Below are 13,081 nucleotides of genomic sequence, written 5' to 3' on the forward strand. Positions count from 1 at the left end.
ACAAGAACACACAGCTCCCTGCTGGCCGTTAGATCAGTCTGGCACCAGCTGACCCCCGCAGGGCTCCACCAGAAGCACCTTCTGCTCATGGGCTGGGAAACAAAACCAGATTTGTTGCTGGCACAGCCCAGACCCACAGGTTCAAACCAGTGAATCCACTGCCCAGAAAACCACTGGCCGGTAGCCAGTGCCTCTAACAATTCCCAGTGCAACAGCCACGACTGCTCAGAGCAGGCAATGCATCTGCCGTGCCACGAGGAAAACACCACCAAAATGCTTGTAGAGCACCCTCAGTGCCGCACACCCTGCACACCTTGCAGAGCACCCTCAGTGCTGCACACCCTGCACACCTTGCAGAGCACCCTCAGTGCCGCACACCCTGCACACCTTGTAGAGCACCCTCAGTGCCGCACACCCTGCACACCTTGCAGAGCACCCTCAGTGCTGCACACCCTGCACACCTTGTAGAGCACCCTCAGTGCCGCACACCCAGAACACCTTGTAGAGCACCCTCAGTGCCGCACACCCTGCACACCTTGCAGAGCACCCTCAGTGCCGCACACCCAGCACACCTTGTAGAGCACCCTCAGTGCCGCACACCCTGCACACCTTGCAGAGCACCCTCAGTGCCGCACACCCTGCACACCTTGCAGAGCACCCTCAGTGCCCCATAGCCCAGCACACCTTGTAGAGCACCCTCAGTGCTGCACACCCTGCACACCTTGCAGAGCACCCTCAGTGCCGCACACCCTGCACACCTTGCAGAGCACCCTCAGTGCCCCATAGCCCAGCACACCTTGCAGAGCACCCTCAGTGCCGCACAGCCAGCACACCTTGCAGAGCACCCTCAGTGCCGCACACCCTGCACACCTTGTAGAGCACCCTCAGTGCCGCACACCCTGCACACCTTGTAGAGCACCCTCAGTGCCCCATAGCCCAGCACACCTTGCAGAGCACCCTCAGTGCCGCACACCTTGCACACCTTGTAGAGCACCCACAGTGCTGCACAGCCAGCACATCCGCAGCCCTTATGGAAGGAGTTCCTGTAAGAGCCCCCAGGGCAATCAGGCATGACAGTCTCACCTCCTCTGAAGGCACAGGCAGAATATGCTGTCCTGCTGCAGACAGTACAGCAGATCTCCAGCAGACCTGGAAACAGACATTTGCTTTCCTAATTTGGAGAGTTTGTTTTTGTTTTTTTTGTTTTTTTTTTTTACATTCAGGCTTGTTTAAACTTATTAAAAAGCCCAGAGCAACAAACAAAACGAATCTCCACACCACCACACTACTTCACGTGGCTGCGCCCTGACTGTGCCATCAACGTTATCAATTTAAATGGAATTGGATCTTGGGTGACACTTTAGAAAAAACCTCAGCCTATTCAGATTTTATTAAAGGAAAACTGTTCTGTTTATAAAAAGATTATTTTATAGACCCAACAGAAACACACAGCTTAAAGCCTTTCCCAGAAATAAGGGTAAGCCAAATCTTGAACAGAGGACTAATTTTCATTCTACATTTTGACCCTCATGAAACTGTATTTCTGACACGGCTATTTCTTGACAGTGTTTTAAATTACAGATCAGCTCATGCAAAACTGGGAGCTGTTAAAAGCGGGCGACCTCTTTTTTTGCTTTTATGGAGGGAAAATTTTATGCTCCTTCTCAAATACCGGTGATTTTGATCAAAGTCATGGCGGGACACCCGCCTCAACGGCTGAAAGGACAGCAGCATTAAATCAATTCCCTAGGCAACCTCCCAAGCCGAGCCGCTTTTGTTAAAATAATGAGTTGTGCGCCACTTGATCCCAACCCACCAGCTGATCCCCATTTTTATAGACAATAGGTAGCACGGAACCAGAAAGCACCCGTGAATGGATCATTTCTCACAAATCGTGCATCTTCAGCTGATAAAACTCAACATTTCTTTTTGTAGCAGCCTACGGGCATTTTTGAGTGTAGGAAAAGAGCATCCTTCAGAGTTAAAAACAGATTTTATAAAAGTAGCGCTCTCTAACTTATTCCAGGGAGCTGATGCTTAAAGAACCAGGAAGACTTTTTAACAGCGTGTATGCATTTGGCTGCCTCTCACCTCCCAAAAAGCCTGGATTTTCTTTCCATATCGCACATTATCTCAACTCAGGTGCCTCGCTGCAGGGTTGAGCCCTGCCTCTCTTTTCAGTACTGTTACCTGCAATTATTCTTTTACATTTCAGAACAAACACCTTAACTTTTCTTTCATTTCCTAAGTTTTGCAACATGAGGGCCAGAAGTCCCAAGGACAAGTAGAGCAGGAGGGCCCCTGAAAACAGGCAAACATTGTATTTTATAACTCAGGAGTTAAAGCACACTTTAAACAAAGAGCCTATGACTGGTCCATCAGATAAGGCTTATATCTTTCTCCCTGGAATTTAATAACACTTCTTCTAAAGCACTTTTTGGCCAGCTGGAGTTGAAGTTCCCAGAATTGCACAGAGTAGCTCAATCACAACAAAACGTGCATGGAGTTTAATTCCTACCTCATTTTACTTCCTTTAAAACAAAATGGTTTATGGAGTAGGCAATTAGAAATAAGGTACTTTTAGGGAGGACTCAGTCCAGCAAGAGGTTTGACTCTTCTCAGCACCGTCCCAGCCCCATCCAGGTGGGGACAGGCGCGCTCCCACTGCTGGCTGCTGTCCTGCGCTCCTCAGGGGGGTCGGGATTTTCCACGAAGCCTCGCTGAACACGGGCTGGGCTGGGGCTGGGGCTGGGGCGAGCCAAGCGGCTGCAGCTCGCTCCGGTTTCACTGCCCGCGGCCCAGGTGCTGTCCTGGCACCGCCGCGGGGCAGCGCCGCCCCGGCACATGGCGAGCGGGGGAGTGCGGCTGGAGCTCGTCCCGGCGATGCTCCCTCCGTCCAGCAGCACAAACACGGCCGGGGCACGGCGGCGGCAGAGAGCGGCCCCCGGGAGAGCCCCGGAGCGGCGGCTCCGCACGGCGAGCGCTCGGGGCGCGCGGAGCCGTCTGTGAAACGGGCGGAAGAGAAACTCCACCTCGGAAACCCCCACCTCAACTCCGGCCGCGAACACCGGGAGAAACCAGCACCAGCCGCATGGGAAAGCCCAGCGGAGGCTCGCAGGGACACAGTCCCGTCCCGCCGGGAGCGCCCGCGGGGCCGCGCACAGCGACGGGGCTCGGGGGTCCCGTCCGCCCTCACTCACCGCGGCCGCCGGGGTGGGCTCGGTTCGGTCCGCTGCGGTGCTGTGCCTCGCCGCCACGGCCGCACGCACAGCCCCGGCACGGTGCGGGTGCACAACCTGCTCCGTTCAAACCCCAGCGCTGCCGCCCGCCCCGCCCGGCCCGCCCGGCGCGACCCGCCCCCGCCGCGGGCCCTGCCGAAACCCGGAGCGGCCGCGACGGAGCGGAGCGGAGCGTCCCGTCTTCCCAGGAGAGGCTGAGGCGGCCCGAGCCGAGATCCAGCCCCGGTGTTGCCGCGGCCCCGAGCCCGTTCAACCTGCTCCATTGCTCCATTGTGTGTACGCTGCGAGCGGTGGGGCAGCACCGCCCGCTCCCCTCAGCGCCGCCGGGACTGAGCCCCCCGAGCCGCTCCCCTCAGCGCCGCCGGGACTGAGCCCCCCGAGCCGCTCCCCTCAGCGCCGCCGGGACTGAGCCCCCCGAGCCGCTCCCCTCAGCGCCACCGGGACTGAGCCCCCCGAGCCGCTCCCCTCAGCACCGCCCGGCCGGGACTGAGCCCCCCGAGCCGCTCCCCTCAGCGCCGCCGGGACTGAGCCCCCCGAGCCGCTCCCCTCAGCGCCGCCGGGACTGAGCCCCCCGAGCCGCTCCCCTCAGCGCCGCCGGGACTGAGCCCCCCGAGCCGCTCCCCTCAGCACCACCGGGACTGAGCCCCCCGAGCCGCTCCCCTCAGCACCACCGGGACTGAGCCCCCCGAGCTGCTCCCCTCAGCGCCATCGGGACTAAGCCCCCCGATCCTCTCCCCTCGGCGCCGCCCTGCCCGACCCCCGCCGGCCCGGCCGAGTCTCCTCCCGGGGGATTCACCGAGCTCCCCGGCCGAGCCGTGGGGAGCGGTGCCCGTGGGATGCGATGGGAACAGAGCGAGAAGCGGCCCCTCGGGGCGGCCCCTCGCCCAGCGGGTGCCATGGAGACCCCCGGCCCTCCCACCCGACCCCTGCCCCAGGCTGCTCCAAGCCCTGTCCAACCTTGGACGCTTCCAGGGATCCAGGGGCAGCCGCAGCTTCTCTGGGCACCCTGCGCCAGGGCTTCACCACCCTCTGATTAAAACAATTATTTCTTAAATCCAATCTAAACATATCTCCCTTCGTTTAAAGCCCTTCCCCGTTCTCTTATCACAAAAGCCCTGCTCAGAAGTTTGCTCCCAAAGGATGCAAAGAGCAGCCCCGTGCCCGCGCTGCCGGTGGGCTCCGAGGGGCCGGGGATGTTTATTGCCATTTGCCTGACATGCCACACCAGCAATAAAAAGTCTGTGCAGTGTCTGAGGTATTTTTCTTGGGCCATTTGGAGGCCGGGTCTCTCCTTTCACTCCTTGTGGTCTTTTGAAGATGTTGCATCGCTCATGGCACATTCAGAGGGGCAAAGGCAGAGGTGCTGAACAGTTTAATTCTTGTCCTTATTCCCAGTCACAGAACTGCCTCCTCTGTTGGAAATCCTCTGCTGGGCACTGCTGAGGGAGAAGGGAGGGATGGAGCTGCTGAGAGGCAGCTGTGGGGGTTTATGTAGAGGAGAAAATGCTGCTTCTCTCCCAGCCAGCTCTGCCGGGTGCTGCAGAGATATTTGTCTCTGCTCCTATTACTGCTTTTCCAATAGCCAGGCCTCCCACAGAGACAGGATCTGCAACCTCTCAAGCCCTGCACAGATGGAAAGCACAGCTTTGAACTGAATTGGGCTCTCTCTGAGGGGGGAGGGTGTGCTGGTGGGTTGGGTTTTTTTTTTTTAAAGATAAGCCCTGCGTGATAAGGAAAACAGCATTAACAAACAATTACAGGACCTGACCCTCAAGAAATCATTTGTCACTGCAACCCCAAATCCATGTGAGGGAACAACACACTGTTCACATTCGCCCACACCTCACCTCTGCTTGCTAGAAATGTAGCACGTGGCTTCCTGAGACTTTTCTCTCAGCTTTACAGTGGATTTTTGTGATAAATCCTCCTGTGACTCATCTACAGAACAGAAGTGCGAAGTCCAGAATTATATTTAATTATTACAGAAAATAAATCATCAGTGTACAATTATGCCCAGCTTGGAAAAGCTTCTCCTACTTCCCAGACGTAGGAACACCTATAAACCCCCAGGAGTGGATTGTTGCTGAGCCTGAATGCGTACTTTGGGTTAAAATTCAGCTTTGAGTTTTGCTCTGGAGGGTGCCACAGCCAATCCCAAATCTCTGACTGCCTGATGCATTTCACATCCAAGAGCCACAGTGCTGGCTGGCTCAGCCCTCCATTGTCTTATGCATAAACCCAGGATCTCACTTTTCTCATTTTCCATTTTCAAGCAGGCACAGACACCTGGTTTGCTGCCCCAGAGTTGCCTCCCCTCTCCTGCACAACACACTCTCCTGGGTCCCAACACACTGCAGGTATTTCATGGCTCGCTGCTCCCTAGCACCAGCCTCACCCTTCGAGGACCAGGAACAAAAGGACTAAAGAACCACTAACATCTATTCTTACCCAAGGAAACTGGGGTTTTTTTAAGGATCTCAGGAGTCACAACTTTGCCGTGAACTCAGTAGATAAAATGCTGATGTAGCAACAGATACATCAATGGCCAGATAAGCCATTAAGGTTTTTTTGTACCACATTCTTCTCCCCAGTGTTTCACTGGAAAGCAATCACACAGAAAGAAAGAAAGAAAATCTGTAAAACACTTCACTTTAAATAAATACTGGGACTGTGGGAGGTTAAACAAGGGTCAAGGGCTGGGTGTATAAAACATGTAACAATGAACTTGAGAAATTCAATCTTTATTCTGAGAATATTTACAACATAAATAGTAATACACTCATATACTTCACATGTGTATCAAAAATAAAGTAAGAATTCAAGTTCTTAGCACAGTCAGATCCTCCTTGTCAAATTTCATGTTAAAGTTTCATATTCATCTAATTTTAGATACAGAACCATCAGAAAAAAAACAACACAAGTTCTCCTCTTCAAATGAAAGTTGTCTTTGAAATATTTGGATTCCTGACATTATATTCTTTGTTACACCAAGTGATGTTTTTCCCCTGAGGAACTTTAGTTATTACAACCTTATCAGCTTTTTAAGATCAACCATAACAAATCACCTTTTATATCACTAACAATGCAACCCATCATTCAAGATGAATGAGTTTTAAACCACAAATTACACCAAAAAGTAGCATGAGAACAGAATTCAAACAAAAAGGTTGTGTTTAAACCCATCCCACGAGCTTTGTAAAGGCCTGACTTGGGGTTTGTATCCAGTGTGGGCTTGGCAGCAATGGCACATTACAGGGGTGTGAATGGACTGCCCTTCAAACCTGCACTGGGCAGCACAGCCCAGAGTTCAGCAGGTGGAAACTGGACAACTAATTCAGGACATCACTGTGGAGAAGTCTGGCATCAGAACATTTTCACTGGTGACCTGCACACTGCTACTAAACTTCAGTCCTGTGAGTATGATATGGGATGTATTCTAAATAACCATGAACTGGGGGTTTATATTCTGTGTAACCATGAACTAAGGGGTTTGTGTTTGAGACAGGGACCCTCAACATCACAGCAGTGCTTGTGATCACAAACATACACATTGCCCACAACTTGGGGAGCTGCATTCCCCACCTTTTCACCTCTCAGTAGAGCTTCTAACCCAGCTCACAAACTGTTTCAGCCTCTGCAGGAATTTATTGCTGTTTATGCGCTCCTTGACTCTTTCAGAGTACGTCTGCTCTTTCCATATGCCTTTATTTTTATTCACAGCATTTAACTCAGCCTGGAGGAGCCTTTTGTGCAGTTTCCAGTAGAGGCGGGTGTGGTGAGGCAGCCCCTCAATCCGGGCTGCTCTGGCCAGCCCTTGGCTCAAGAGCTCTTCGTTCAAGCACGTGCTGGAAAACCTACCCTAGAAAAACCACAATAAATAGATATTCACCACTGAAACAGGGTTATTTGGGGTTTGGTGTGAACTCCCTCAGAGGAACAAGCTTTACTCATGGCTGTATCTACGCTTTGGCAGGAGAAGTTAGAAGTGAAGAGGAATCCAGGTGACTTCAAACCCAACTACAGTGTGAGGGTGGGCAGGCCCTGGCACAGGGTGCCCAGAGCAGCTGTGGTTGCCCCTGGATCCCTGGCAGTGCCCAAGGCCAGGCTGGACATTGGGGCTGGGAGCACCTGGAATAGTGGAGGGTGTCCCTGCCCATGGGCTGGGACTGGATGGTCTATAAGTCCCTTCCAACCCAAACCATGCTGTGATTCTACAACAAGGCATTTGTGAGGGAACACTGGATAACAAACATTAGGCTAATCAGAACTACAGATGCCTTTTTGGCACTGGCAGAGAAACACATTCCTGCCATGAATCAGTCTGAAAAACTACTGCTCCTGCAAACAGATTTGCAAATGCAACATTTAAAATTCACACCAAGGATGATAAATCATAAACAACAGCATTTGTTAAATGCACTGAGAGAACTGTGTGACTACAGTCACATCTAAAACTGCAGATAAGAGCCAGTGTTTGTGTCTCCTTACCTTATGGACTAGGACAAGGCATTCCAGGGCCGAGCTGTCCCTCCCCAGGAGCTGGAACCACAGGGGCTGTTTGGGGAGCAGCTCCCGCTGCAGCCAGGCCGTGCCACCTGCAGCCAGCTCCACCCCAGCCAGGCGGATCAGCAGGAGCCCCTCTGGCTGCCCTGCAAGGGAAAGGACATGTCTGCTGCTGGGGAAAAGCTCAGCCTCTGCACAGACCCTCAGCTGCTGGGAATTAATTGATTCCTGTGGACTAAAAGAATCCCTTTTAGTTCCTCAAGCGAACAGGAATTTGGTCTCATCTCTTCTTCAGGGGAAGAAAATATATCAATTCAAGGTTGCCTAATTCATAATTTGGTTTATTTGGCATGCAAAGAAAAAGATCTGCTCCCACTCTCAGTCCCTATCTTTCATCCACAGGGGCAGAAGCATCAGCACCTGCTGGTGTTTGCACAGCCAGTGTGAGTCACGGACTTGATGGACAGTTTGTTTCTGACAGAAAAACTATCCCTTGAAATCGGTGTCTGCAAATAAAAGCACAATCCCAACAGAGGCTTTCTGCCAGGAATGAGATGAGCTGTGCAAACACAAGCACTGCCTGAGTGCTTACTTCTGCTGCTGGAAAATATCACAGTAACTGTAAGGATTAACACAAACACTGTAGTGACAAACTCTCTGTCTCCTCATGTCTTTTATTCCCCAGTTTCCCACCTGCAAAGCACAGAAAGACCAAAAGGCAGAGCTGGAAATGTGCCTCAGCCCTTCCTCTCAAGCTTGCAGCCACTCTAAGAGCAGCACATTTCATTTCTGCCCTTGCTCTTCACACTCTTTTACTCATTACTCACATTTTCTCTGGATGGCTGAGATGAAAGGAATGCTGATGGGAATGTGCTCAACTTCCAGGCCCTTCTCTGTGATGTGATGTAATTTCCCTCTCAATTTCACATTCTTTTCTACAAACTCCACAGGTATTTCCAAAGGATTTGTGAACTTTGTTGTCTAGTGATGGAAGGAAGAGAAAGACAAAATTTTAAGAAAAAACATAGAGCAGTTACAGCCACACTAAATCCAACGTCTCAAAATAGTTTGGGAAATTCCACCCCTTTTATTACACACCATGGGCAAGTAAATATAAATATATATTTAATAGTGAGTAGCTGCAGAAGCTGTGCCAGCCTCTCCACACTTACCATTTTCCATGTTTTACAGGACTTGCAATGTAGACGCGGACACAAAAACCACGTTTAGAGAAAGAACAGAAACTGACATTTTTTGAGCAATGCCTATTGAAGTTCACTTGATTCCCCAAGAAAAGTGTTTTAGAAGCAGCCTGAATGGGGCTGGGAGAGGGGTGAAAGGAAGCCAGAGGACAGACACGCTGAAAACAAAGGCAGAGCAGGGAGGGCAGAAACAACCCCGCCTTTGATGCCGGAGGAAACCAGGAGAGGGACAAAGGCAGGTGAACAGCTCTGGGAAGATCACAAGATTAAATTTGATACTACAGCCTGGGAGGATCCAAAGGGAATGGTTATGTGATCACACAGGAAAACCAAGCTGAGCAGCACCAAAGACTTGGGCCGCGGCACAGGAATGGAGCAGCCACAGGTCTGGGGTGAGGGAGAAGGACATGTGAGACCCCAAAACATAAGGACCCCCAAAATTTAAGGCACTGAGGTCTCATTGTAACAAGCCTTAGCAGAGCACTGACCTACAGAGTTGTGAAACCCACTGAGCACTGCTGTACTACTGCTGGGAAATAAACCCCCAAAACACCACAACTAAAGCTGTGTCTCCTGTGTTATTTATTCAGCAAACCTCCCCCTCTGCAGCCCATAGGGCCTCCCACTGGGAACATGGGAACTTAGACCCTTGCAGGCAGGAAACCTAGAGGTTTTTAGGAATAAAAGTTGTTCAAAGTTGATTTCATTTGCCCCACCAGTCAGGTTAATGCATTCACAGGCCCTTGGGTCAAAACCAACCAAACAAAAGATAGAGAAAAAGAATTCTAGCAACATTCGTAGTTCAGGTTTTCTGGTAGGATTTTTAAGTAAAAACAACACCACACAAACGTTCTCTTGTATCATTTGGAATTGGGCAGGGGGAAGATGAAGGTAACTGTGATTTTTTCAAGCAGCTGGAACCCTGTGGAAGCATGGTGGCTCCTGGCCGTGGAGGTTCAGCTTCTCCAGGAGTGAGCAGTGTGATGTTAACCCAGGGTGCCCTGCCCATCCTGGGAGCGAGGGAAGATTTGGGTGATGTTTAAAACCATTCAGAAGAATTTCTGCATGTGGAAGGACAGAGAATACTCGAGGCAAGCGGCTGTTTCAGCTGTGTTTGGACAAGGGAGGGTGCTCGAGCTGCAGTGGGACAGGCAAAGGGTAATGACCCTCCCAGGGGCGTCAGGAACAGGCGAGAACAAGGGACCCCTGGAGATGCCACAACACAGCGATATCGAGCCCTCAAGACCTGAATCAAACTCTGTTGGGTTTTTTCACTTGTTAATCAGTAGCTGTAGCAGGACCGTTATGATGAAGCAATCGCATTGTGAACCTTGCACGCTTGGCTAATCTTTAGTTTTAAGGAAAAGGGAAGACAATGCCAAGATGAATGGGCTGTCTGGGTGGGAGCCACCAGCCGTGGAGCCAGCCGGGCTGAGCGGTCCCGGGGAAAAGGCAACTCCAGCAGCAGGACAGCGCGGCCACTGAGCACTGACCGCTGAGCACTGACCATTGAGCACTGAGCACTGACCATTGAGCACTGAGCACTGACCATTGAGCACTGAGCACTGGGCACTGACCAGTGAGCACTGAGCACTGGGCACTGACCATTGAGCACTGACCGCTGAGCACTGACCATTGAGCACTGAGCACTGGGCACTGACCATTAAGCACTGACCGCTGAGCACTGACCATTGAGCACTGAGCACTGACCATTGAGCACTGAGCACTGGGCACTGACCATTGAGCACTGACCGCTGAGCACTGACCATTGAGCACTGAGCACTGGGCACTGACCATTGAGCACTGACCGCTGAGCACTGACCATTGAGCACTGGACACTGACCATTGAGCACTGGGCACTGACCATTGAGCACTGAGCACTGGGCACTGACCATTGAGCACTGACCGCTGAGCACTGACCATTGAGCGCTGACTGCTGAGCACTGAGCACTGAGCACTGACCATTGAGCACTGACCGCTGAGCACTGAGCACTGGGCACTGAGCACTGACCGCTGAGCACTGAGCACGGACCACCGGACACTGAGCACTGGGCACTGAGCGCTGACCACCAGCCACTGACCACTGAGCACTGGCCATCGTCCGCTGAGCACTGAGCACTGACCATTGAGCACTGAGCACTGCCCACCCGGGCCAGAGGGACCCCGCGCTCCGGCGGAGGGAAGGGCTGGGGCTGGGGCTGCTCAGCACGGGAAACCACAGACACAGCTGACATAGAGGGGCTGAGTGCGAACTGACAGAAAAGTTACGGAATTTGTAAGCAGTGAAGGTTGATGGTTTGTTAAAATATATAAATAATGTTAAATACTGAGGAGTGGGCAGCCTTTCGCGGGAGCCTCCAGCTCCCGCTTTGCGCAAACCCGAACAAAACACGGGAATGCTTTGGCGGTGCCGCCGGAACAGCCCCGGGCGGGACAGCCACGGCCGTGAGGCAGGGCCGGGACGGCAGGGCAGGGCAGGGCCGCCCCAGGCTGCCCCCGGTTCTGAGGGGCCGTGCCGGGCTTCCCTGAATCTCCCGGGCCCGTGCCGGGCGCCCCCCGGTTCTGACGGGCTGTGCCGAGCTCTCCCCCTACCCCCAGGCCCGAGACGGGCTCTCCCCGCACCTCCCGCTTCTTAGCGGCCGTACCGGGCTCCCCCCGCATCTCCCAGGCCTGTGACGGGCTCCTCCAGGTTCTGGAAGGCTGTGCCGGGCTCCCCCGCATCCCCCGGGCCCGTGCCTGCCTCCCCCGCGCCCCCGGGCCCGGCCCCGCACTCACCACGCGGTAGCTCCGCGCCAGCAGCAGCACCCCGGCCGCGGCCGCGCCGGCGATCAGGCCCTGCGGAGGAGAACGGGGCTCAGCCGGGCCCAGCGGGCCCCCCCGGCCCGCTACCCGCCCAGCTCCGGTGCCCGCCCAGCCCCGGTACCCGCAGCAGCCCCAGGTGCTCGTCCGCCCACTCGGAGAGCCGGGCCAGGGCCAGCGCGGCGCGCTCGGAGCCGCCGCCGCCCTGCTCCGGCATCGCCGCGTCCCGAGCGCCCCCGCGGGAGCCGGGGAACGAACAGCGCCCGGTGCCGCTGTGCCCCGGGAACCGAACAGCGCCCGGTGCCGCTGTGCCACGGGAACCGAACAGCGCCCGGTGCCGCTGTGCCACGGGAACGGGAACCGAACAGCGCCCGGTGCCACCGTGCCGCGGAGCGACACCGGCTCCGAGCAGCCCCGGCCGGGGCACTGCCAGGGGACAGGGACAGCCACAGCCTCCCTGGGCACCCTGTGCCGGGGCCTGCCCACCCTCCCAGGGAACATTTCCCGATTCCCAATCTCCCATCCATCCCTGCCCTCAGCAGTGGGAGCCATTCCCTGGGTCCTGTCCCTCCATCCCTTGTCCCCAGTCCCTCTGCAGCTCTCCTGGAGCCCCTTCAGGCCCTGCCAGGGGCTCTGAGCTCTCCCAGAGCCTTCTCCTCTCCAGGCTGAACTCTGCATTGAGCTCCTCAAACTTGTACCACACCTCTTCCAGCCCTTCAGATGCTCCTTTCTTCTTGGCATTTCAATTTGTTTGGTTTGTTATTCTTGTTGGTTTGGGGTTTATTTTTTGTTTGGTTAGTTTTTTTAATGTTAAAGATGTTTAAGTCCGTACTAATTCTCATGTTAAAAAGAAAAATCACTCTTGACCAGAGCTGGTAGAAAAAAAGTAGCAACATCAAAATCTTACGGGTGCTCTTCAGCAGTCTGCAAAGGAGCTGGCACAGCAGCAACCTCTCCAACTTACAAAATAGCTGCTTAAAATAAATAAAAGCACTAATCCCTAACTTGTTTCAACAGTTTGTAAAAGGACGCCATTATTTAAGTAACATATCTATTCCTATCTATTTGGAGTTTATGTGCAATTTTGATATTGTTGATAATCTAATTATTGATTGAGTTAATCCTTAACCCATCTTTATTAGTAACAAGTTCCACTGGCACCTTTAAAAATAGTGAAAAAAAAATTGCAAAGTAAATTAAATTTGCTGTGTATTGGGTTTTATCAGCTTCTGCACTTGAAGTTTTGCCTCACAATCAGAAGAGTTAAAACATCCCCTCCAGGTATGCAAGACGTAATTCAATAATTGGCCACAGTTCCAGAGAGGACACAGAACTGAA

General features: G+C 53.2%; 1 protein-coding gene across 1 annotated transcript; it reads right to left on the reverse strand.

Moving 5' to 3' along the window:
* Positions 1–5,964: 5,964 nt before the first annotated feature.
* On the reverse strand, positions 5,965–11,960 carry C9H3orf33 (chromosome 9 C3orf33 homolog). The gene is made up of 5 exons (XM_030227381.2): positions 11,868–11,960; positions 11,720–11,779; positions 8,570–8,723; positions 7,728–7,888; positions 5,965–7,098 (listed from the first exon to the last, which is right to left on the reverse strand). The coding sequence occupies exons 1-5, from the start codon at positions 11,958–11,960 to the stop codon at positions 6,826–6,828; spliced, it is 741 nt and encodes a 246-aa protein (XP_030083241.2). The 3' UTR covers positions 5,965–6,825.
* Positions 11,961–13,081: the final 1,121 nt, after the last annotated feature.

The sequence above is a fragment of the Serinus canaria genome, chromosome 9 (genome assembly GCF_022539315.1).
Source record: "Serinus canaria isolate serCan28SL12 chromosome 9, serCan2020, whole genome shotgun sequence".
NCBI lineage: Eukaryota > Metazoa > Chordata > Aves > Passeriformes > Fringillidae > Serinus > Serinus canaria.